General features: G+C 38.5%; 1 protein-coding gene across 1 annotated transcript in view; it reads left to right on the top strand.

Annotated features, from left to right (window-relative positions):
* Positions 1-27,217, top strand: part of LOC143748638 (multiple epidermal growth factor-like domains protein 9) — a 140,223-nt gene that overhangs the window by 15,540 nt on the left and 97,466 nt on the right. Inside the window, exon 2 of the mRNA XM_077240704.1 lies at positions 6,264-6,462. Coding sequence (XP_077096819.1) covers positions 6,264-6,462 — 199 coding nt within the window. The remainder of the gene's footprint in view (positions 1-6,263; positions 6,463-27,217) is intronic.

Below are 27,217 nucleotides of genomic sequence, written 5' to 3'. Positions count from 1 at the left end.
TGTTATTTCAACCCATCAAAATGTGATTCTTTAGATATTTTTTAGTGATCCAGGGATTGCCTTTGGCATTTTGTTTGGTAGACACAGTGCAAAAAGAAAAAAAAAAAATATTTTATCAATCATTCTTTCCTTACTCACACATCTCACTGATACTATCATCATCGCAAATTACAGCTACTGTGCTTTTCTTCTGGGACAAAGCACCTGCTCCCCTTTTACCCAGAAAAAAAACACAGTAGCATTATATTTGAACACTGCATGTATGCGATGTAGTTTCTCTGCAGATAAGCTCTGGGTTGCTACATAGCACGCTAATATTGCAGCACAGTCACGCGAAGGGTGCTTTAATAATGAGATCTCTTTGTTCTGCTCAGTTTTTCGACTTCTGGGAGCAAATAATTTTGCTGACAGCCTCTCTGTGACCTCTGTAATAGTGCTGATCATATTAGATGTGTACGGTTACTGCTGCTGTAGGTGCTAGAGGCTTTTGAGTTACTGAGCAGGCTGTTTTTATAACAAAAAACTTTTTACTGAGGTGTTGACGTGCATTGCAGGGAACATTTTGTACTATGAGAACTGATAACAGGACGGGCCAGGCTCAAGTCCCCTCTAAATCTTACAAAACATTCCTTGAAACTTTCCTTGAAGGCAGTAGCCAAGTACAGGCTTTTTTCATCAAGCTGGTGTATTTCAACATGTTCTCTGAGCCCACAGGTTCAGTGCACCCCTGGAGGTACCGTCGCCCCACTGGCTATGAAACGTGTACTTTCCATATAATTTACATTTGCTGCTTAAATTGTAATGTTGTAGTTTTGCTCATACAGTTTCTTTTAGAGAGATTTCATCACCATATATCCTGCCCTTGTGCTATTCCCCTGCTGTGACGGCACTGGAAAGTGGCAACCTGCAGCTTTGAATAAATTCACACTTTTTTGTGCCATGTTTGTGGCAAAAAAAAAATCTCTCAATGTGTAGAAGGCCAAATGAGATTGTGCTTTACCACGACCACTTTCTGATTGAATCTCTCGCCAAAAGTCATACTGTTAAGCATTATTGAATGTTAAAGGAACACGCCGACTTTTTTGGACTTTAGCTTATTCATGCGACAACAAAGGTGAAAATCAGCGAAGAAATAGCTAGGGTTGCCGAATGCCCGTTTAATCGACTTTACATTTGCACTCTACGTTTTCACTGTCAAAAGTTGTGAATGGTACCAAAATGCCGAACCGAAACGTACCACTTTTTTGGTACCCTTCCATTGGGGTACCTAAAGGGTGGAGCTAGACTCACTGCAGAATGTTGATTGGTTGACAGAGAATCGTCACTTGCGCGTGCTACAAGGGGAATGACAACATAAGACATTTTTAATTTACAGTGTAAATATAATACTACTGTTATTGTGTCACGAAATGTAGTTTTAAGAGGGTTTTTTTAGGCTAGAATGTAGTTGTTTAAAGCTCAAATCTGTGGTTTATTTATAAAGATTTATGAAAATTTTATCCAGGTTGTGACCACGGTTCGGTTCGTATCACGATTTTAGGGTCACGGTTTTCGGTTCTGTACGGTTCTTGTTGTTATTTTTTCTTTTAATCTTTAACACTCCAGAAATGTACTTCAGCATATGATATAGGCTATAGCTTAATTATCCACAATTCAGCATACAGTATTAAAAAAAATTATATCATGTAATCATGCACAAACTGAATTTGACTTGACTTTAAGCACATTATTGAGACCATCTCTGAGGAAAGCTAGGTGACATTTTGATACAGCAAGAGAGAAGACATTGATGAAATGCTTTTGTTTATTTGGCAAAAAAGGAGAATGTGTATTGCTATCTCTACAGGGACTTATGTGCATTTTTAGCGCACAAAGATTAAAATTAACTTGCATTTATCAAACTGTCAACGTCAGTGTAGCTCTTACAAAATGTTTATCTTTTAAAAGAAAAAGAGAGAAACTCTTAAAGCACTATCTTTTAAATAAGTCAAAATATGTTACACATAATTGCCTATAATGAGGCTATAACAATAGCAAAGGCATAACCATAAAGTGAAACATAAGTTCAACCTCAACACAAAAACAGTATCAGCAATCCTTCTATTCCCTGAGAGTGAGGATAAATTTTTTCCACTTGAAATTAAAGTGCAGTATTTGGAAACGTATGACTGGAGTTCTTATCTAAACTTGGTGTCACTGTATTTAAATATCATAGGTAACATGAAATCCAAAATGTTCCCACACACCGGACTTATACGACGCTGGCGCATCCTCCAACTCCGGTTAGCCTTCCTTATATCTCCCACTTGACATTTCTATACGTGACGAGACCTGCAGCACTCCATACTCCACTTTTACTGTAGGCCTGTTCGACTTGAACCGGCGCTGCACAGATCGATCGGTTTATGACATCAAAGTACCCCGAGATTGATTGAAAAGCATACGAAGCCGTTGCTCTCGCGGTACTTTGATGTTATTCATCGATCGGTCTTTGCACCGCCGGTTCAAGTCGAACAAGCCTCATAACAACAAAAAAAGTAGTTTGACCAAATGGCGATCCCATCGGTCAGGTAAGATAGGGACTACTTTGAAGACTCATCTTTACTATATAAAGCAACACGAACAATCTTTGAATCTTCCTTTTGAATTCCACTGAAGAAAGAATGTAATACTTGTTTGGAACCACATCAGAATTAGTAAATGATGACAGAATTAAATTATTTTGTTAACCAACTTTATACGTCCTTGCTGATTAGGTCAATACATGAAGACCAATGGGGCACAGAAGAACCAGTGAAACATACAAAGGAAAAAAACATACTGAGTACACTTTTAAAGGGGTCATGAACTGCATTGTTTTAAAATATTTTCTGAGCTGCAATTATAGTGTTAGTATGATTTTTACATAAAAATGGTCACATTTTACAAATAAAAGGCATTTTTCCTACCCTGATTTTAGCCCTCTGATATGAACACTCTTTTTTTTTTTTTAAGGAGCGTGTCTGCTATATGACTTCAGTGTAAACGCCTACTGCTGTGATTGGCTAACATCTTTGCATATGAAATAATTACATGTGGATCTTTCTCAAACACTTTCAGCACGTTTTTAGTATTACAGCTCTCAAGGTTAACTAATCGTGAAAAGTGTTGATTAGCTTATAGCATTATATTTAGATCCATAGCATTATATTTAGATCGTGGCATGAAAGGTTGCAGTGATGAACATTGTAGCCGATCACAGACATGTTGAGGTCATGAATGCAGTGATCTCGTCATAGCAACTCGATTTTAGCAGTCTAACGAATGCTTTCATCATAAATAACAGTGCAAACCATGGTGTAAACATGATTTAAAGTGCCGCATTATGGATTTTTGAAAATGACCTTTCATGTAGTGTGTAACATAGCTCTGAATAAAAACATGAATAAAAACATACTGCAAATTTTTTAATCTGAAAGTGCACCGTATATTAGGGCTGGACGATATGGCCACATTTTATATCTCGATATATTTCTTAATTTCGGTTGATACGATAACATTCCGATATCAAAATGAACAATATAAAAGCCTCAGAAAAACTGCCAAGAACGCCCACAACAGATGTCTGTACAATCTTCTGAAAAATGCATTTGCCAAGTCTATGAAACCTGCTGGAGTCTTTCGGTACTGCACCATAACAAACTACATGAAGCAATGAAATAACCCATCATAACAATATTCTCTTCTCAATACCTGCTACAAGACTATGAAAGCATATGGGTAGCAATATTCAATTTGAAATGTAATATGCAAAATGACAATGCAATAGGCTATGTAAAATGGCAATGCATTTCTGTTTTTAAATTTACATTTGCCATTACATTTTTGCAACGTTTGGTGCAAAATTAAAATTCAATTATATAATTTACATTTGCCAGTTCATACACTAGTTTTAATGTGTAAATTGAATACACATTTCAACGTTTTATAAGTTGCAAAATTAAAGTGTATTACAGATATGATTAGATATGTTTAACATATCTGAGCACTGGGTGCGTGCCTGCGTCCGTGTGTCTGTGTTGTACGTCATCACGAAAGTAGCCAATTGTGTTCTGCTCTTTCTGACGGCTGCGCGCCTAACGCCAGTTATGTATATTGAAATGTCGAAAATGTGTTAAAATCATATGACCGTTATTGGAAAAAAAAAATATCACGATTATATATTGATATTGAATTATTTTCTAGCCCTACCATATATAAAGTTATTGTCTTTCAAAACGAGTCATAAGCTGTTTCGTTGTGACGTCAAGACGAAACATTAGCATATTGCCCGCCAGTAGGCTATGCTGGTCTACGAAAAATACAAATTGAACTATCTTATCATTAAAAATACATGATTAGGATTTTACCACCTCCGTCTCATTTTGAGCCAGGAAAAACCCTGCCAATGTTTGTTACATCAGGCATTCACGCTAGAGCTCGGCTAATGTATGCACTGTTATTGATAGTTTCCACATGTTCACCGCAATAAATTAGAAAATACTCTGTAAATAAACAAGTACAAGTAAAATAATCGGTTTGTTGATGGACATCCACTTGTTAATGCTGATGGTGAGTAATTACAGTTGTAACATCTCATAATGTACCTCAAACTGAGTAGTGTATCACTGAGAAACGTCCTGCTTGAGTCGTCTTTGTGATGGAGGTTCGGGTTGAATGACTAGTTCTTCCAATGTTTCATCATCAGACTCACGCTCGGATTGATATGGTAAAATCAACATCATTGTTCGTTACTGTGTTTAGAATACGGTGTAGGAAGCCTCAGGACAAGCAGAGCTGATTTATGGCAATGGACGTTTTTGGTTTTGACACACGCGCTGCACGCGGTAGACCAATCACAACAGACTGAGCTGTCTGGCCAATCAGAGCAGAGTAGCTTGCGGAAAAGAGGGATTTAGAGAGATTGATTCATCCGACGAGTCGTTTGAGAATCATTGAAAATGTGGTGATGCATCAAAGGTAAAAAAACTGTTTAATTTTCTCATAAAATACATTTGCACGTTGTGTGTATTTAAAGTGGTTTACCGCTATACCACAGGAATATCTTGCTTTTCAACTGCGGTTAGAGAAAATCCATACTGCCCCAGCCCTAATTGCGACTGATTTACCAAAGAATCCACAATGAAATGTACCGAACAAACAAACTTTGCTCTACTGAGACATTCACATAGCTGAAAATAAATAACTACATTCCTATCATTATTTTTAGTCTAGTGAGTGATCCTGTGCTCTTCTCTCCTCGTCACTAAAACGCCAGTGGGTGGGGCCAAAGTTGTAATGATGAAGTAGGCGTTGATTTTCTTCTGAAAAGGTGGTCTTTCACCTATCCATGTCATAGATAGGCACATTCCACTACGAGTTGTTCGCTGGGCTTGATTACAATAAAATATGTTTTTGGAATAACAAGGAAGTTTTCAGTTCTGAAACTTACAGGATATGCTTATAGTATGATGACCTCTTATATGTTAAAAGCTCAAGGAAAATTTTATTAATCAATTCATGACCCCCTTTAAACACAGATGTTGCAAAAACATTCTATCACTTGACTCATTTCGGAATCTACTAAGAAAAATGGTCACCAAGATGTTAAAGGGATAGTTTACCCAAAAATGAAAATTAGGCAATGATTTACTCACCCTGAAATCATCCTAGGTTTATGACATTCTTCTTTCAGACGAATACAATCGGAGTTATATTAAAAAATGTCCTGGCTCTTCCAAGCTTTTTAATGGGAGTGAATGGGTGTATGGCATTGTTCCGTACATCCTACGTCATAGATTGTCAAGTGTTACTCTTTTGGCGTAAGTCGACTTGCGTAAGGCTGTCTGCCAGAAGCTAGTTATTTTAGTCGATAAAGTTTTCAACATGAATATTGTTCTTACACGAATGCATCGCTTCACTTCAGAAGGCCTTTAATAACCCCCTAGAGCTGAGTGGGGCACTTTAATCATGGATGGATGCGCTTTGATGGACTTCCAAAGACATACACCCATTCACTCCCATTATAAAGCTTGGAAGAGCCAGGGCATTTTTTAATATAACTCCGATTGTATTCGTCTGAAAGAAGAATGTCATACACCTAGGATGACTTCAGGGTGAGTAAATCATTGCCTAATTTTCATTTTTGGTTGAACTATCCCTTTAAAATCATACTACTTTTTTAAAATTTATTTTTTTACGTTGACAACATTAGTTTTACTCTCTCTTCTCTCTTTTGCACACAGGACCTCAGTGCAACTGTAGTGCTGAGGGTTCAGAGGACCCGAATACCTGCGACTCTGTCACAGGTCAGTGTGTGTGCATACCTGGATACACAGGTCAACTTTGTGATGAATGTGAGAATGGGTATTTCACCAACGGTACTAGTGGCTGCCAGGCCTGTGACTGTGACTCCTATGGAGCCGTAAGCGGACTCTGCAATAGGTGAGTATCTGCTCTTCTTACACCAACCACATCACCCATATTTGATTCAGTACTATGGATATCATGATGAATTGATGGAAAACTTCCTCAAAAAGCGCTCTACAGCAGAATGTAGAATTTGAATAGCAATATGTATCAAAACTGTGTGTTCCAAGCCTTGGAATTTGAGCCTTCTGAACTTGCAGCACCTGCAGTGATGTTAAGCAGTTATGTGTCTTTGTTTTCTAGTAGTATTTTCATGTTTCATTTCCTCTGACTGTCTGATTCTGGCACATAGTCTAAAGCTGTATTTTACTGTATGGCTCATGTTTGACCTTAATTTGATATCTGCATGAATGCAGTTAGCAGGCATGGAGAGATTGCTCTCTGCAGTGCAGTAGAGTTGCTGCTTGATTTTCCACACCCTTTGACTTTGTCAGCTTCCTGCCAAACTGCTGCAATCATGTCACTTATTGTATCACCGTAACAGGATGTCACCTGTCAACCGTTTGTGGTTTATCCCAGTGAGCCCCTTGATGATATCAGTCTCTTCATAACCTTCCCCAATTACATTCTCCTGCATGTATCCTTTCTGCGTGTCATATCTTGTCATTGACGGAGTCATTTTCTGCACCTGTTGTCCGTAGTACACTGCAGGAATACAGAAAGCTAATATTGACATAGCATGCCACCGCATATTCTTAAAAATGTGACCCTCAATTCACAACATTACAATTAATCTCATTATATAACTGACAGGACAGGGTAGGATAATATTTATATTAATACTATTATAATATCAAGTTAGTCTGTTTTATTTATGGCCTATATGGCAATATAGCACTTTTCACATTGGACATTGTTTCAGAGCAGCTTTACAGAAAAAAAGTCCATCAATCTCTATCACGATGTTGTTATAACAATGAAACAATGAACAACAAGCTAATATCAAGTAAAATATATACAATATTGCCAGGTATATATCAAATAGAAATTTAATGTTTGTAAAAATCAAAAGAATGTCAAAGCATCCATAGTGAACTTTATGTTGGCTGTTCTTATTTTATGATCCACTTTAATAAGTCAAACACTCATTCATGTCTTCTCGGGTATCTGTATGTATGTGTGCATGCAGTGTACTAGCATGTTGACAGTGTCTCTCTGTGTAGAAAGATCTGTGTGTGCAAAGCAGACATGAGAGTCAAGGGTACAGTTAGTGACTCCACACGCTGAGTAATTATAGCTTTCCCACAGCAGACGGCTGCCGATGGAAACGAAATAGCCGCAGTCGTACGAGAGTCAGCCATCCGCTTGTTTGATTTGGAGCGGACTCAAAGACTGCAGCCCCCCTCTGCTTCCCCTGACATGGAGAAAGGCATCATAATTCACAGCATTCACTCTCTCTCAGAACACTGGCTGGAGATAGCTTCCATTACAGTACCCTATCCGTCATTCATAAAGTCCTGCTGTACTCATTGTGTTTGAATAGTATATGCTTTTTAGGGTAAGAAACATGCTGTCTAAATTAATACATTCAAGAAAATTGCGTATTCTTGTTTACTTTGTATCCTGTATTTAAGGCATTTATTGATATTTAGAAATTAGACTCTGCAGCTCTTGCTAATGAGCTAGCATGATTACTGTGTTTGTGAATATTTGTGTCATACATAGTGATTAACGAGACCATGCTGGGTAGAACATTGCCACACTTAATCACAGATCACGACATCTATCAGAATACAGAATAAGAGTGACAGGTCATTAGCCTGGGGTGCTATAGATGTATATTTCATGCTGTAGGCTTTCATACTGGTGAGGGGGGTTTACTCTCAGCATTATAAGCCAGTTTTATTATGTAGAACTATTCTGGTCCGCATAGAAGCCGCATAAAAGCATCATGTACACAGTTTGCGGCCTAAATGTATTTACAGAAGCAGGAAACAATCAATGCATCACACATTTGAATTCAGAGAGAAAATGAGAGCAGAGTTGATTGACATGACTGAGAGGCAGTGTAAAGACGGCCTTTGTCAGTCCAACTGCTTCCCTGTGAAGCAAAAGAAAGATTAAAGAACAGCGCTCCATTCTAGAATTGCGTCCCTCTGGTTTAACGTTTGCATTGTTTGAGTACAACATCACTACTTGTGGATAGGGCCCCATCTCATGGTTTGTGAGGGAGGTGAAGCCCAAGATTTGTGGCACACCCCTAAGTCTAGATGTTAACATTTGACAAAGAAGCTAGTCTAGTTGAGGATCTCCATTTGAAGACTCTCTGCAAACAGTGCATTTTTGACCTAGCCTGGCAAGCCAGACCTACATCAAGATGTTAGGTCTGGGAACTCACAATTGGCATGCCTCAATCCGAGGGGCGGGATAAACGGTTGTCTTTCAATATCCCTCTGCACGCAATAGGACAGCGCTACAACCAACCAGAGCAACGGACGGCTGTGGCTGAGTGAGTCCCATGCATTTTTTCACCAGCGGAGCTAGTTGATATATTAAACTTTTGCCGTATCTGGTCGTCAAAACTCCAAACACATCTTCCTTTTTTAAGAATGACTTAAGTGACGTTCTCTTAACTACAAGTCATCCAGAGTCGTGGCCGAAGCTGATTCGAAAGACCGCTATTCACCAGCAGCATCTTCTTTGTTTTCAAGTAGCAGAGGCAAATCACCTATGGAAATCACGCGGAACCGTCACAACTCTGCCGTCATTATGTTAAGCCCGCCCACCTACTCTATACACGATGTGATTGGCCTGACCAGAGTTTGGTTTTTCCAGCTCGAAAGCCAACGGAGAGTTGCTAGACCACACTAGCTGCAAAATAATTTTTTCTGCCGCTAGGGTGCGTCTAGATTTCTTGGCTATTATTGACCAGCAGCTCCTAGAAATGTTGCTATTAGTCTAAACATACCACTTCACTGGCCACTTCCTATCTTGACTCAATTTGATTCAATATAGGTTCATTTGGATTTATCAGGTAAAATACTTGTCAATTTCTCTCAACTTAAATAGCTGTAAACTATGCAGGGAAGATATTGTATCTAGGGCTGCAACTAACGATTATTTTAATAATCGATTAATCTGTTGATTATTTTTTCGATTAATTGATGAATCGGATAAACAAATCAAATTAAAAAAAGCATTCATTTCCAACCCTTTATTTAAAAACAGAACTGACAGTGCAAATTCACAGTGCAAAGAATCTTCAGAAAGTGCACAAACAGGATGCTTCATGAACATCCCTGAGGTAATAATAATAAAAATGGACTAACACAAAAAACATACACATGTATGCTTTACTTCTGCCAAATATATAGGGGTTTTAAAAATAAAGTGCACAAAAAGATGTATATTTTTGTTTATATTTTTGAGCTGTCAGAACAATAAATCATTTATAAAAAATAAAGAAAATACAAATCAGAAAACTTGAACGTCATAACTTGTTCTTCTCTACTTCTTCTCTACACTACACTCGCACACACTCACAAACTCTCACATTCACAGATGCACACACTCGCAAACTTGTGTTTTGTTTTGTTTTCTGTCAAAGATGTTATAATCTTTAACAAAATGTTTGACATTATTTGACAAGCAAATGCACAAAAAAGTATTTTTTGGACTTTTGCATGGATAATAGGTAATAATAATAGCAATAATAATAATTATTACGGAAGATAATATCTATAGTCTATCGTAATATTAATTATAAATACAATGTATATAAAATATAAATACAATGTAAAATAATATAAAAAACAAATACAATGGATTGACCACCTCCTATGGTGTGTAAGGTACTTTGCAGCTCATCCTTTCCGAGCATATTGAAGTTTCTCTGAGTCATTTAGATTAAAGATTGAAAAATTCAGTGCTGCAAATTGTGGAAAAAATATTCCCCTTGTAGTGGTACTTGGGACAGACAAGAAAGTGTTTTCATCTTCTGTCTATCTGATTCAAATCCCAGTCTGCTAATTCAGTGGTAAGAATTTAATTGATGTTTTTATTTATATTGTTGTCCATTTATCAAACTTCCATGCCTCTTATATAGTAATTGGTACATACTACATAGTAATATATAATGTACTAATGCTCAGACATACTCAGTCTCTCTTGCGCGCAGATACACTCGGTGTCCTTCGCACACTGTCGCTCGCGCGCAGACAGACTCGGTCTCTCTCGCGTGCGATCTCGGTCTCTCTCGCGTGCGATCTTGGTCTCTCTCGCGTGCGATCTCGGACACACTCGGTCTCTCTCGCGTGTGATCTCTATCTCTCTCGCGTGCGATCTCGGACACACTCGGTCTCTCTCGCGTGCGATCTCGGACACACTCGGTCTCTTACCGCGATCTTGGACACACTCGGTCTCTCTAGCGCGATCTCGGACACACTCGGTCTCTTTAGCGCGATCTTGGACACACTCAGTCTCTCTAGCGCGATCTCGGACTCACTCGGTCTCTCTAGCGCGATCTCGGACACACTCGGTCTCTCTAGCGCGATCTCGGACACACTCGGTCTCTCTAGCGCGATCTCGGACACACTCGGTCTCTCTAGCGCGATCTCGGACACACTCGGTCTCTCTAGCGCGATCTCGGACACACTCGGTCTCTCTAGCGCGATCTCGGACACACTCGGTCTCTCTAGCGCGATCTCGGACACACTCGGTCTCTCTAGCGCAATCTCGGACACACTCGGTCTCTCTAGCGCGATCTCAGACACACTCGGTCTCTCTCGCGAGATCTTGGACACAGTCGGTCTCTCGCGCGCTCTCGCGGAGTTCGCTTCGCTTTTGTCCAGTCCGGCGCCTCATAGATCTGCTCCGCTCCGCACTCAACTGTTTTTTTTATTGATACTCAAACATCTCTGTGAATTATTGACTAGCGTAACAATCGTGCGACACAACGAATCGATAATGAAATTCGTTGCCAACTATTTTAATAATCGATTTTAATCGATTTTATCGATTGGTTGTTGCTGCCCTAATTGTATCTATAGATTGTTTTTGTCAAGTAAGTATTACACAAAATATTCCCCCTTTAAACTGGTATAAAAAATGTCATACCGGTGTTTTCCCTCATAACTGGTATAACCAATATTACCTTCGATCATGGCAAGCCAATGCATATGTTAAGCAAAAAGCTCTACCCTAGAATTATTTCTTTAGTTGACTAACAATCTATGGACATTGAATGACTTTCTGGTAAATAATAATGATTTGTTACATTTATATAGCGCTTTTCTGGGTACTCAAAGCGCTTTACATGGAAGGGGGAATCTCCTCAACCACCACAAAATGTGCAGCATCCACCTGGATGATTCGACGGCAGCCATATTGCGCCAGAACGCCCACCACACACCAGCTTACTGGTGGATGAGAGACAGTGATGAAGTCAATCAGTATGTGGGGATGATAAGGAGGCCATGATGGACAGAGGCCAAGGGGCAGATTTGGCCAGGATGCCGGGGTTACACCCCTACTCTTTTTTGAAGGACATCCTGGGATTTTTAATGACCAAAGAGAGGCAGGACCGCGGTTTAATGTCTCATCCGAAGGATTACATATGAACATTACAACGTTAAAATTCGTTTTATTGACATCTTTCCACAGTGGATCCACTGATTGAGCCTTTACATGAGGAATGATACATTTCAATACGTTGTACTGTTTTTAAAAAAAGATTTAGAATACTTTCTGATGTCCATGCATGTTTATTTCAGACCTACCTGGTAGTAAAGAGTTATAACTAGGAGTAAAGAGAAAGAGATGATCGATTTATGTGCATTGTGATAAGATTGACAGAATTTGAAAGCTGAGACTTGTTGCATATCAAAAGTTAAAAAGCACAAAGCTTATTATGATAATTGGATGGCAGGAGTGTTAAAACACAAAACAGCATAGACTAAAATATTGATCTTTTAAGAATTGATATCAGTTAAAAAATAAAAAATTAAGACTAATTAAGAAATAGATTTTGTCAAACCAGCCCTAATTATTATTATTGAAACATTAGGAAAAATTGATCAGACAGCTGTGGCTGAATACTATTTTCTTTCTACATGTAGTGTATCATTTTTCTGCGTTGGTCATTTGTTCTGTTGCAATGACTGAAGGCCATATAGCTTTAGAGAGCTCTGCTCTGGTCATGGTCCAAACCTCAAGCCATTTCCTGAGCTGTAAGACCAAAGGCAAGCTAAAACAAAATAAAGAAAAACTGCTTACCCTGATTTGGTTGTAGAAGTCTGATCCTGTGGAAATTGGTAGTTTTCACATTCCTGGCTGCCCCGGAGTGCTTGGGGAATGCTGATTGAACCAGAGCTCATGCTTTACTGCCTCTCACTCCGACTCTAGACCAATGTCCTCATCTCAGTATGTGATTTCCACCATTGTAAGAGAATCCAAGAAACTGGTCTCTAATCAGCCAGTTTTCAGGAGACCACTTATAACGTGTTGTTGCTTCTTGACAGCGCTCCACTTTCTGACATGCACTGCTGCCATAAGGTTATAAGGAACATTTTTAACCGCAAGTATTTAAAGTGAGCCTCAAATCATTATATTAAACTCCACTGATAAAGTACTGACACACACTATTATTAGATGTAGCCTATATGGAGCACAGACAGAGGAACATCTGTTATCTGAAGGTGTTTGCCAGACAGTTTAAGAAAGTAAAGAAAACCTGACTATAATTTGACAGCTGTAAAGCTGTTTTGTCTGCAAAATGTCTCCAGACTGAAAATGGTTGTTGTTCAATACAATCGTTTTCAACAGTCTTCTCTGCAGACTTCAATTTTTTCAATTGAATTTTTTTTCTTCCCTCTGTTCTTCTAAATATAACATATCTAGGTCTGTTGTGGAAAATTTTTTGCTTTTTTGTCTGGCTAAAGTTAAGCCTGCTACTGCAGTTGTAAAAGGAAAAACAGCATTCAAAGCTAAAGAAAAAAAAAAGTTGTCCCAAAATCCGTTCAGACATTTAGTAACAGTAAGACTCTGGTGTGTCACTTCCTCTTTGCAATTTTGCTGTGTGGCCCATGTCAGTGTCTTTCTGATGCCGACAACCCTTGTTTTTCTCTGATGAAGGCCCCTTGGGGCATTTTTAATGCCAATCCACATTTGCTGAAACTGGCAGACTCTTGGTGGTATTGCAACAACAAAAGCTTTCAAGCCCTTTCTTCCCATATAACTCTATGCTGCTCATTCCTCCCAGATGTTTACAACCACTTAATTAGTTTCCAAGGTTCACTCTTCATTGATTACAGAGTATACCTTGACCATCATTGCTTCTGCTTGGCTGTTTCTGTAAATAGCAATGAGAAAAAATAGGAAGGCAACGCTCTTAGGAAGTCAACAACAACACACATACTCATCAGATTTATGTGTAAGCAAATTCAGGAACAGATTCATAAATCATCATTACACATTACAAGAAACGCACTATCCAGACGTTAGCAGAACGTAGCTGAATTCAGTGTGTTTAAGTCTATTAAAAAATGATAGAGTGGTTTATATAAATGACATGCACAATTGGAGTGGAGTGATGGAGTGAGTAAATGAGATGAGCCCTGCTCAATATCACCTCTGGCATTCAGAAAGACTTCCTTGGTCTGCTATGTATACAGCTTACCTGAAGCCAGATAGCAGCGGAAAAAAGACCATACAAGGCAATTGTAATGGAGTGTTTGTGTTCTGCTTTAGTACGTGTCAAAGAGGTAGTAGGAGAGACAGAGAGAAAGATCAATCATTGTAGTGCATATTATCCCCCAATGGGAACTTTGGAATTAAGATTATCGCGAGCTTCCCAGTGGTAAAATATGACTTGAGAGGAGTTCATGTCCAATTTTTAAGTAGGAAACTCATATTTACGATAATTCCGATAGCATGTGAAAATGGCATTAATGTTGGTGTAGCCTACTCTGTAAGGCATGCACCTTCAAAAACGTGTTAATGTGTGGCTGGGACACCTTATACAGAGGCCTGTTACTGTTTGATTTACACTCAAACATGCAGTAGGGTGTAAAACATGCTACACTGTCTGTTTCTCTAATTTAAATTTAAATGAAATACAAAAGAATAAATGTGAATTTCATTGCATTAAAAAAATAAAATATTAAAGCAAGTGGCATCTGTTCACAAATGATTCTAGACCATTTCTCAGAACTAACATTACTTTTTTGAGATGTTTTGTAATAACTTGTAAATAACTGGTCTCAAGGTGATTTTTAGTAGATAACACCTGACCACCAACATGTCCACTATTCTTTTGTGTGAATTTAACAATTAAAAAAAAAATTGTGTGAATTTTACAATTTTACAATTCTTTTGTGTGAATTTTACAACTTTTGGGGGGGATTTTTTTTACTTCAGCAGTGTGTTTGTGCTATGTTTCTTCTAAGAAAATAATTTCCACTTGGTTTGATGTTTTATGTAGGCTAAGGCTAATACAATTTATTTATTAATTGGTATGTGTATTTGGTTGAACTATTAACAGTATCAACATATTGACAGCATCCAAGGCCCTTTTATATAAATCATAAACCCTTTTACTTAGAGAACTACAAATATTGAGGAATCTTTTGATTTTTGTAGAATGATGAATTCATAGGTTGGTTTAGCTCTAAATATGTATAACCTTGTATTTGTAACCGTTAATTCTGTTCTTGGGTGATATCTAAAGAGTGTAACCAAACTTACACACACTGTTCAGTATGTACAATGATCTGCGAATAAGATCCCCCCTGGATATTCCACTAAACACAAAGGGGTCAAATGGGACTCAAAGCAAATGTGTGATGCTAGTGTTTGGCTGGGCATGAAATGTTTTTGTGCTTAGACAGATGTCCAGACAGTGGACAGAATCAACCACCCAGGAACCACATTCACACACACTGCCATGTTTGCCTGTGGGTATCCTGTGAGGAGAAGTCTACATGTTTGAGTGAATGAATGCATTTCTGGTGTGCATTGTGTGTGTGTGTGTGTGTGTGTGTGTGTGTTTGTTTCCATGAAATCATCCAGAAAGGGAGGAAACCAATCAAACCATTCCGGGAGGGCGTGGGGGGGTCGCAGGGCTTAAGCCAACTTGATGTGTTGAATGCTCAGAGCACGTTATACGACATATTCTTAAAATACACATTTATGTTTTAATAAATGCTCATAGTAAATCATAGCATATTGCCTAAAATATAAGGTAGGTACAAAATAATCAGTGATACATTTGCGACCCATTCAAAATTAGGGTCGCAATGGCATTTCAAAAGGTCGGATATGCGACCATTTTGGTCGGAGTGCAGTTCCCTGCTATAAAGGTCGATCCAGAAAAGCCGATCAGATGACGCAAAACTCGCGAGACAATTTTTTACACCCTGGTAAAAATGGCTTCACCGGTCTGGCAATTCTACAAGGTGTGTGAAAAAGACAATTCATTAGCAATCTGCAATGTGTTTACCATGCTGCTTCCCTGCTTGTCAAACTGCAGCCTCTCTGCTCAACCCATAAAAAATAAATCGATCCGCATACTTGGTTTGAATTCTTAAATGGTCTAGTGGTAGATCTTTTGCCAAGCGTGTCAGAGGTTACGAGTTCTAATCCGCACTCATATAGTTTTTTCCCTCTCATCAAAACTGAATAGGTTCATCAGTGGTTACAGTCTATATCAAACAGCGACACGTTTGTGTGCATTTTATTTTGTGATTTCACCGGAATAAATAGAGTCTCCACAACGGTGATAGACTGAAGCGCGCATTGGAGTGAAGTCTGCGCGCACCACAGAGTAGGGCTGCTCGATTATGGGAAAAATCATAATCACGATTATTTTGGTCAGTATTGAAATCACGATTTACCAGGGCGTTATTTACCTTTATAAAGGACAATTTATTTATCCTTACTAAATATATGTTTTATGTCAAATTCAGTTTTCATAAAAAGGGCTGTTATCAATAAATTAATTTACACAGCAATATTACAACTGTAAAAATATTATGAGATTAATTTTTAAACAAATAATAACATTAAAAAAAAATCAATAATATCTTTAAACAATAAATAAATAGGTGGCTGCAAGTGACCATCTTAATAAATGAATCATTGAGTCATTCACTAAAACAATTCGTTCAAAATAATGAATCATTCAGTAACAAAACAGCGCTTAGTGTTGCTTTTCTTTTGTAACTATTTTCGTCGGTGAAATAGACCAAAACCAGTCAATATTGCGTCTAAAATGTAAGTTACTACATATAAACTAGGCTACTTGTTTATTAAACTTTAAATTCATGTAACATTTGCAATCGTGATATTATAGAACAGCGCTTAGTGGTGTTATGTTACTTTAACTATATCATATATTATTAATAAAAAAACTCAACATTTCTGCCTCAGTAGGTTTCTTCTGTGAGTTTTTGTGTGAGCTGTTAGGCTCATTTGTTTTGATTTCTCCACTAATGTCTCTCTCACAAATAGACAGGCAGCGCAGCTTCCAGAAACTATCCATTACCAATCTCTGTTTACACTGACTGTATAAGATCAAAACCATCTCGCGTTTCGATCGGTCGGGCAAGTAAAACTTTCACTTGAATCTTAAAAATCCCATTTTCCCGAACAAGCAGACACGTGTTAATGTCGCTCTGTAAAGCGGAACAGATGATCAGGTCACGTGCGCTCGCGCTGCCGTTCGCTCGAACTGAGGCGCTACAGTGATCGAGCAGAAAGATATCGCGACTATGGTCTCACTCCAGTCTATATTAAATTAGCTAATTGTTATTGTGAAGTTTATTGTGCTTGCAATTTATGACTGTATAGGCTGAGAGAGTTTATGGCTTCGAGAGGGGCGGATGTGCGCGTGCTTGAGTCATTCAGAACACAAGACAAAATAAGAGTGTTCTTACAAAACAGAACATGGCAAAATAATCGTTTTTACTCGATTGTACTATTTTGGAGATCGTTGGGAGCCAAAATTGAAATTGAAATCAAAATTCGATTAATTGCACAGCCCTACCACAGAGAACACTGTATCATGACAATGATCGCCGCGGCAATGAGCGTTCATCTTGATTTAAAAAACAACACATTTTAGCGCTAGATCTCTTATTTAATAGCGAACAAAATGAATGCTCTGCTAGTTAACTGGAGATGTTTTATTTATTTTTATTAGGTACATCTGTGCCTTAATGTTACAAAATTTGGTGGGGGACCATATCGATCCTTAGAAAAAGTGGTGGGACTGGATCTAAACAAATCAATCTAACCCTAGATATGACCAGTAGTGGTGGCTTTCTTATTTAATCTGTTTAAGTGGCTTAATCTGTTTAAAATAATTTTGCAAGGGTTCTTTGCCAAAATTTACCAAATAAATTGATGCTTGCTTAAGAAGTAGGCCTAAGCTTTGGGAGAGAAATCTAATAATCTCTATCCTCACTCTCTCTTTCTCTACCTCACTCTCCCTCTCTCTTCCTCTCTAAATGCCCACAAAATCTGACTGAGCATCCTCAAAAAAATATAAAAAAGCAAAGTTATAGATAGATACAGATATGGAAGTTGTTAGTTATTTTTATTTTTTGTTGCTGTGTACTTTACTACCTGTGGTCCTATATGTGTATTAGAAAAACTGATGGCTGACTGACTTAAAACAATATTTTGGCTATAGACTTTTTTGTTGCAGTTTTTAGTTTAAACTAAGTAGTCTAAAGCTAAATTTAAAGACTCAGATGGTTCTGTCTTATCTTTTTTTATTTTATATTCTACAGGAAAGTTGTATTTGTCAAGCCCTAATCTGTTCCCAATAACTAAGCACAGGCTGGTAAGGTAATATGCTGGACATGTTGCTTTCAAATAAATACACAGTTGTCAATTCATGACACGTTGTCTTCTCTTAATTGTAATACTTAATGTAAATTGTTGTTAAATATAGTTTAATAAATAATGCTACATGATAAATATAAGGTGTAGCAATGTTCAGGGAAGAAGGAGGCGGGAACCGGCGAACCTTCAAACAAACTTTATTTTAAAAAAAAAAAAAAATACCGCCAGCTGCCCCTCGCGGTGGACTGCTGGCTACTGAAAATAAATATAACTGCCAGCAGCCCCTCGCGGACGACTGCTGGCTAAAGTAAAATACAAATACAAAAACAAAACACAACTAAAATACAGGCCTGTTCCTCTCTCGATCATCAACGTCGGCGCTCCTTCCTTTATACTTCCGCTTCTCCGTGAGAGATGCGAGACCGGTGTGCTACACAGGTGTTGCTCATTAGCAATCGCACCACCGTCCTTGCGCCGTTCTCTCACGTCCCTTGGCCGTCCTTCACCACAGAAGGCTTCAAATAGACCCTGTGATCGGTATCGGGTGATACAGCTTCCAGTAATCGGTGATCGGTATCGGGTGATACAGCTTCCAGTAATCGGGGATCGGTGATCGGCCCCAAAAATCCTGATCGGAGCACCCCTGGTTTGACATGATATGATAAGCGATCGTTAGATTTAAACAGCGTGATTTATTGCAATGCTTTTTTCCCCTTAGTTGGTCAGAACAAAAGTGGACTTTACTTGTTCAGATGACATTTTTTTAGTGAAAATTATTTTGTTGGTCATACTTCCAAAAAGTAGAATCTGTGATTTCGAATGACAGTATCCACACCAGTGTGGCGACTGACAGCCATAAAACATTCATCCGCACTTTGCCGTGCCGAGGCACAACCCACGTGAAGTTGATAATTCCACGAATAACTGCAATTGCAGATTTCGAACAGAGATGGCGACAAAGAGGAAAAACTACAGACTGCAGCTTTAAAGGTTTCGGCGATTAAATTATTGACTGATATATAAAATATTAACCCATAAATGAGTTGTGCTTGTATATTTTTCATTAACACACTGCTGTCCCATCTGGATGTATTGCCAAAATCCGAGTGTGACAGAAAGTCTTCAGTCATTCTCCCTCTGTGCTTCTTTCTTTCTTTTTTTTTTTCTTTTTGTTAAATGGGCTCATTTTATGTAAGGCCCACCTTACATTTTTTTTTACACACACATACGCACATGTCACACACACTACATTTGAAAACATCACTGTGGGTAATCCACACCTCATACTCTGCCTACATGTTCCTGAATTCCGGGTTAGTCTTCGCCTTCACTTCCTAACCTCAATAGAAATGTTTCTTCTGAAAATAAGAAGCCAATTACAGGAGCCCCACTCACTCTTAGCTCACATGTCAATCACCTCGGCCACCCTAGAGGGCTAAAGTCATAACACTAAGTCACATCTGCCCTGTCTTAATTTAGGAAATCATTAATGCAGATTTCAAACTGTCGACATAAACTGCATTGTGGACCAGAGGTTATTATGGTCAAGAAATGCTAACTTAGACAGGAAGAATCTGGCTGGCTGGCATATAAAGCACTCAAACATTGCATTTACTATATTTATTCAGTTAGCAGAAGTTTTTATTCAGAGTTGGAAACCCCCCTCTTCATAAAATGTAACGTCCACTGGGCCTTCAGGCTTTACATCTGCTTTTGAATCTGAATCATAATCATGTGGCTGGTTGGACTGAACCAGCAAGAGATATGATCTATTGTGTGACAGACCAAAGTGCAGTTAATTATGCTAAGTTGTGGGTTGCAACATGGATATGCAGTTCCTTTTTCAATGTCATATGAGTGTATCTTAGTGTGTGTTCATGTGAAAAAGGAAGTTTATTTCTCCGTAGAGCTGTAGCAAACCAAGACACAGCACATGGGTTCAAAAATACATTTTAATAAGGGTATTTAAGAGACAACTTTGTGGCACAATCTTGTTAGGTTAAGATGAGACAATAAAGCATCACCTTAGAAATGCTGCAATGCACAAAACAGCAGCTAGTCCCCAAGCTGCACATCAAGCTGATGGATGCTAAAGTATGACTGATTAGCCATAAACAGGATTAAACATCTAATAGTCTCAATGTAGGACGGCTCTTCAGAAGGCTTTTTAGTAGAAATTACTATGGCTGTTAGTCTTCTTTTCTGATTTCCACTTGCCCTTTTAGGCTTGCCTTCAACATAATGATGATTTATTAATACAATTAATACTCAGTATTTGACATTTAATCTTTTACTGTTTTTATTACAAATAATAAAATGTTCATTGATCTTTGAGATAAAAGAGCTTTCCCAAATTTAGGAAAGCTGAAGTTTATTTTTCAAGGACCCTGATCATTCCATTCTGACCTTGATCGTTTGTGTGATTCATTTTAGCATCTTGTTTTGTGAACCTGTTGAGTTTACCACAGGCTTTGCAAAGATGCTGTTATTGAAGGATTGAAAAGTTAAAAACAATTCTTGACACAACAGCAAACCTGCGAGCAGAACTGGAGAAAACTCTAGCTTATTCCATTCAAAGGGGTTTTTATTAAAAGAGAAGCCATGAAAAAAAAGTTAGGTGTCAGAAGGAAGGAGGGTGGAAAATGATAATGTAAAACTAAAATTTTGGTTTGTTTTAGAGACAAAAGCTGCTTGCATCATAAGTTGACTATATTTTTTTAAGTTGATAAATATTTTTAAAATGTATGATATTACCCCCTTAAATAGGGGAAATCTTCTCTTTTCTTACTCTACAAAAGCTGAAAGTTTCTCAAAATTAGTGTGGAGAAGTTCAGGTATGAGGAAAATGAGCAAATAATAAGCTGGAAATTGCTGTTTGTGACTCCAGTCACAAAACAGATCATAAATTGGTTTCATTTTATTGTTGTTATTGCTTCTGTACGTGTGGTGAAGGCTGAAAATAAGAAAGAATGTGAGGCAGTGCTGTGGTGAGTTTTTGTGACTCTGCTAATCCAGTGTTGCTCTGGTATTTATAGAAGAGGTCAAGACACTTCTCGCTGGTAGTATGGTGTCACTTCTCGAGTGACAACTTGAAAAGTTTCCTTCAGAACAACACCACATCCTGTTCCCCAACTTTTAACTTACCACTTGTTTCACACTTTGCAAAACAGCATTTCAGATGCTGTACAACGAGATTGGTTTGCTGTTTTGTCCAGTTGTGCCGTCCCATCGGGCAGTCACATACATTACCAAAACAAAGTTTCTGGATTGGTAGATGCACCGGGGACCCGATTATAGCACTTAAACACGTAAAAGTCAGAATTTCATGATGTCCCCTTAATTTTTTCCATAACAGTTTTGGTGGGGTTAAAATGTCAACTAGTAAAACTCTTTTGCTTTTTTTATTAATTTGAATTTTAAAAAAAGTCATAAAATTTATTGTCAAATGTATTTGAGTGAAAGGTAGAATTTAATCGATTGAATTTGTTTTATTTGCGGATGGAAACCATGGAAACACCAAAGACGCTTTGATATATTATGCTTTATTAGACAGGTGAACAACGGTTTGGATACCTTTATAAACAGAAAGTTAATCATTGTTAACACGGTTAGCCTAGTCTTATTGTTTGAATCTCTTATACGGCGAATAACATGCCTCCGAGACAAGTTAATTTCATGCCATTTAGCAATACAAGTCATCCAGCTTTAATTAATATGATATTCTAATATTGATCTAGCTTACTGCAATGTGCAACAAGTAGAGTAATAACATAACTTTCAACACACTCAAATGTATTTAGTATGATTGTTTCAACTAAGTAAAACAGTGCTGCTTTACCACACAATTTTAATTTGTCAAATAAACTGACCTGTGTGAGTAGTAATTCAGTACTTGTGACTAATTCATTACATTTACATTTATTCATTTAGCAGACGCTTTTATCCAAAGCGACTTACAAATGAGAACAATAGAAGCAGTTAAACTAACAGTATAGGACAACAATACGTAAGGGCTATGACCCCTCTCAGTTTAATTTAGCGCACGTTTAAATTTTTTTTTTTTTATAGTAGAATAGAAGATGAAGAGAAAGTGTTGATATTACTGAATAGGTCAGAATCTGGAATTGTTCTTTTCAGCTTTGTTTTAAACTTTTTTTTTTTACTGGTTTAAGAGTAAAAGTTTGGAGAATGTATTTGTAGCTTGTAAACACTGATTTGACAGAATATTGAAATACACAGAATATAAGTAGACTTTAACACTGAGGACAAATATGCCAATCAACCCTCCCTGCTGTTCCCCAGCAAATGCAGCCATCAACACAACATTCCACATCTTTTTTTTCTGTCTCTCCAGCCTTGGGCTTTAGGCACTGCAGAAAAAACAGAGAATGAGATGTAGGTTTGTGCGGATCAGTTACCTGGGGATCATGTTAGAGATACATTAATCTGTGATAAATCAATCAGACTCTGTAAAGCCCAACGAGAGTGCACTTATTTTGTGCCGGAAGCAGAGCAGATGTAGACGCACTAGACTGGAGGTAATTGGGTAGGGATTATCTGTGACAGCAAAGATCAAGTACTGGGGTTGATGCAGAAGTGGATTGTGGGATAGAGAGACCGCGTTGCCTCAGCCTTATAGCCATTACAAGACACTCAATAAATATGGTAATAAAGTCTCCTTTTAAAATGATTAAAGCTGTTCCTAATAAAACAGATGCAAGATATACTACTGTTCAAAATGTTGGGGTCAGTAAGATTTATAAATAAATAAATTGTACTTTTATTAAGGAAGGATGAATCGCATTGATCAAAGGTGACAGTAAAGGCAGGTTACAAAAAATTGTTTTAATAAATGCTTTTGAACTTTCTATTCAAAGAATCCTGAATGGGACACTAAAATATTAAGCAGCCACTGTTTTCAACCTGGATAACAATAGGAAATGTCTCTTAAGCACCAAATTAGCATATTAGAATTAGGCTTGCTACGGTATTCGGTGTTACCGGTGTTACACGGTGTTCAGTCGCAACACCGGTTTCATCACTTGCCCACCGTGACACTGCGGTGAAAAAACAAAAAAAGTGTTTTAAAGCGTTAAATTATTTAACGCAATTACGCAGTATCCATTTTTTTCTGTCACCCGTTGACTAGCGTTGTATGATCAGGCTCTTATTAATGTGAATGCTTTTAAGCGCGACAAGACTAAAGAAAGGGCGCTACAGAGCAGCACATGGAGTAGGACGTGTTTTCACTCAGCTCCGTCACACTTGAGAAAATATATAATCAAAAACACCGCCGTTTTTGCAAATTTGTGATAATTTAGCATAATTAACACGCCAACGATGAATAAATCGAAAAAAACTGTCAAAAAGGTTCCGTCCCCGGCTGCTGACACCGTGGAAAGCAATCCAGCAAGTCCGAAGCTAGCCGGAACAAACACTTGCGGTCTCCGTTAACGTGGTCACAGACACCGATGTTTCTCAGTCATTGGAGGGTGAGGACGAACCTTCACCTTGGGCTATTCTTTCGGCTATTAGAAAGATGGACTGTTTCATGACTGCCCGATTTAATGACTTGGAGGCTTCCCTGTCAGGAGTGAAATCAACACTAGCGGCCAACACATCCCGTATCGCTGATTTGGAGGAGGCTAGCACTGACTATGAAGGCCGCATTTCACATTTGGAGCAGCTTTGCTCAAATCTATCGCAGGAGAATACGTCTCTGAAGTCCAAGGTAACGGATTTAGAGGCCAGATCCCGCAGGCAAAATATCAAGATGGCAGGTCTCCCTGAAAACGCCGAGAAGGGCAACCCCACAAGATTTGTCTCTGGCCTGTTGCCTTTGCTGCTGGGCGAAACTAACTTTCCCCGTGGTGTAAAGGTGGACCGTGCTCACCGCATTGGCCCCGTCGTGAACAACAGGCCGTGAGTTATGATTGCCAGGATTCATCATGATGCTGTTAAGACTGAAATACTGCAATTAGCCCGTAACCAAAGCCCGCTCTCCTTCGACGGGGGTCGTATCAGTATTTTTCCGGACTTTCCAGCAGAGGTATCCTCCCAACGCAAGCAGTTTGACGGAGCACGGGAGAAACTAAGAGCTAAAGGAATAAAATCTGGTCTGCTGTATCCTGCTCGTCTCATCTTTACTCATGAGAAGACGAAGAAAATATTTTCGTCCCCGCAGGAGGCCGAATCATACATTGACAGTATCTCACAATGATGGTGGTACATCATGGTAAGACACTATGCCTAGTTGCGGATGGAAAATGCAATCTATGGGATCGTCGGTCACTTTAGGTGTGTGTTTATTCATATATACAACGTTGGATCTATAACTCTTGATGAATCAGTTGGTCCATCCTCATATTTCGTCCTTAAAGACTTAAAAATGATCAGGTCGGCATGGTTCGAAGATGTATGCAAATGTATTTGTTTAAATGTGTACAGAATGTTCATTCGTTTAGTTATTCGCGAAGTTTTTTCCTGACTACTACGAGTGGTGGCGGAGCTGTGTGTTGTTGTTTCGAAGAGCAGTCAGGTCACCGGTCGATTTTCTTCTTCTTTTTTTTTTTTTCTCCCCTCCTCTTTGTGTTCCGGTTAGCTGTCCCACGTCTTAATGGGGTATTTTGGTTTCCGCGGGGGTTCGAGAAACGAGTTCATTGGGTTATATTCATGCCAGCCTTTCTTTGTATTGGAAATGTTTATTTGTTTTTTGTTTTTCTGTCTCGCACATCTAACAATGCCTATGCTTTTACTTAAATACCACTTACTTTACCCTGTGATTTACCTCACGCTGCACTTGGATGAGCTCCCTTAAGAAGCATTTGAATATTCTGAGCTGGAATGTGCGTGGTTTAAATAGTATTGTTAAAAGATCTAAAGTATTAACTAGGGATGGGCATGATTAATCGACGATCGATTATTGATCATTAAGAATTTCGTCGATCACGTTAATTTGTTATCGATTATCATTAAACTAATGCTGCTGCGTTGCGTAGTGTGAGTGGAAAGTGAACGTGTTCCCCGGGCTGGTCAAGTTAGCGCGGAGGTACCTGTGCATCCCGGCAACGTCAGCCCCCTCAGAGCGGGTGTTTTCAGCGGCTGGACTGAAGCCTTGTTTACACTCGACGCGTCCGCACGAGCGCGAAGGTGAGCGCGGCAAAAATGACGTCATTGCGGTATTCGGTGTTTCACAGGCGAGCGCGTCGAGTATAAACGCCTCGTCTGTTTGGGGAGGTGCGCGCGCAGTCTGTGGAGACTCGCGCTGCAGAGCCAGGCGAAAGTGTAAACGAGGCTTGACGGTCAGGTTGCGGTCGCGTCTGACCTCAGATCATGTCATCAACATGCTTATCTTTCTCAACAAAAATCAGTAGACTGGTGTAGAAGTTGTATGTGAGTTACTAGTTATTTTTTATGAGGCTTTGTTAAGTAGCCTAGCCGAATTGATTGTTACAGTAGGTAGGCTAATCTTTCTCACTCTCTTTCTCGACTCCGTTCTTGGATAGTTCTGAGTTACATTTTGACAAAACCTGTCAGATCTAAGTATTATTATGTTTTTGGTTAAGTTATTGTTTAACATGATTTTTTTTATTATTTATTATTTTGGAACAAACGAGGGTCTCTATTTAAGAACGCAAACTCGCAGCTGCAGGTTCCGTTGCTTCCGAGCACCGCAGCGCATATATCTTCAAGTTTAGCCTAACCGAACGTCCAGTTTTACTGCCACAAGTTGATCATCTTGTAATAAAGATCCAATCGAGGAAAAACGCGCTGTATTTTTGTATTTTCATTGCATTTTTAATTTATAAAAAGTATATAATATAAAAATAAATAATGAATTTGAATATAAAAATATTAATGATTAATCGATAGTCGATCGTTAATTCTCCCGACGATCGACTAAGAAAATTTAATCGAATGCCCATCCCTAGTATTAACGCATTTGAATTCTTTGCATGCAGACATAGTGTTTCTGCAAGAGACTCATATTAAGCATTCCTGTGCTCACAGATTTAGATGTAGGTGGATAGGCCAAATGTACCACTCTACTTTCTCGTCAAAGGCCCGTGGAGTGTCTATATGAATACGCAAGAATATTCCCTTTCAACATTTGTCCACTAAACAGGATATCAATGGTCGTTATCTTATTGTGACTGGCACTATTTTAGATTATGTTACATTTGTGAATTTATATGCTCCTAATTTCGATGACCCACATTTTTTTCGGTCTGTTTTTAATACCATACCTGATGTTGACTCCACCCATCTTATTATTGGAAGGGACTTTAATTGTATTTTGGACCCTTTTATGGATCGGTATTCCCCCAGCCCTCCCAAACCTTCTAATTCAGCTTCCGTTCTTAATAATCTCATTCATTCACTGAATATTCTTGATATTTGGAGACTTCAGCATCCTACTGACAAAGACTGTTCTTTTTTTTCTAATGTCCATAACTCGTATACATGGATTGACTATTTTTTAACTGATTCCAAATTAACCTCTAAGATCTTATCTTCTAAATATCACAATATTCTAATATCTGATCACTCCCCTGTCTCTATAACAGTAGACTTTGAGATGGAAACTCCCTCCTACTCGTGGCGTTTTAATCCCACTCTGTTAAATGAGGACCATTTTAAAGAAACTTTTGCTACCCGTATTGCTGAATTTCTTTCTTTGAATGATACAGGGGATGTGTCTGATTCAACATTATGGGAAGCTCTTAAAGCTGTCATTAGAGGCCAGATTATAGCTTTTCAAGCAGAACTGAAAAAACAGAGGCGCAAAAGGCTGGCAGAAATAGAGACCGAGTTGCCAGTGCTGGAACATCAGTTCAAACTCGCATTGTCCAATTTAACTTTGGCGAATATTATGAAGCTCAAATATGAATATAATACACTCTTATCTGCCCAAATTAGCTCCCTTTTACTAAAAATAAAGCAGAGACAATTTGAATTAGGTGACAAACCCAACCGTTTGTTAGCG

The sequence above is a fragment of the Siphateles boraxobius genome, unplaced genomic scaffold, assembly GCF_051911475.1.
Source record: "Siphateles boraxobius isolate OS27281-9 unplaced genomic scaffold, OSU_SipBor_1 24, whole genome shotgun sequence".
In the NCBI taxonomy this organism is placed as follows: domain Eukaryota; kingdom Metazoa; phylum Chordata; class Actinopteri; order Cypriniformes; family Leuciscidae; genus Siphateles; species Siphateles boraxobius.
This window is presented reverse-complemented; position numbering and strand designations above follow the sequence as displayed.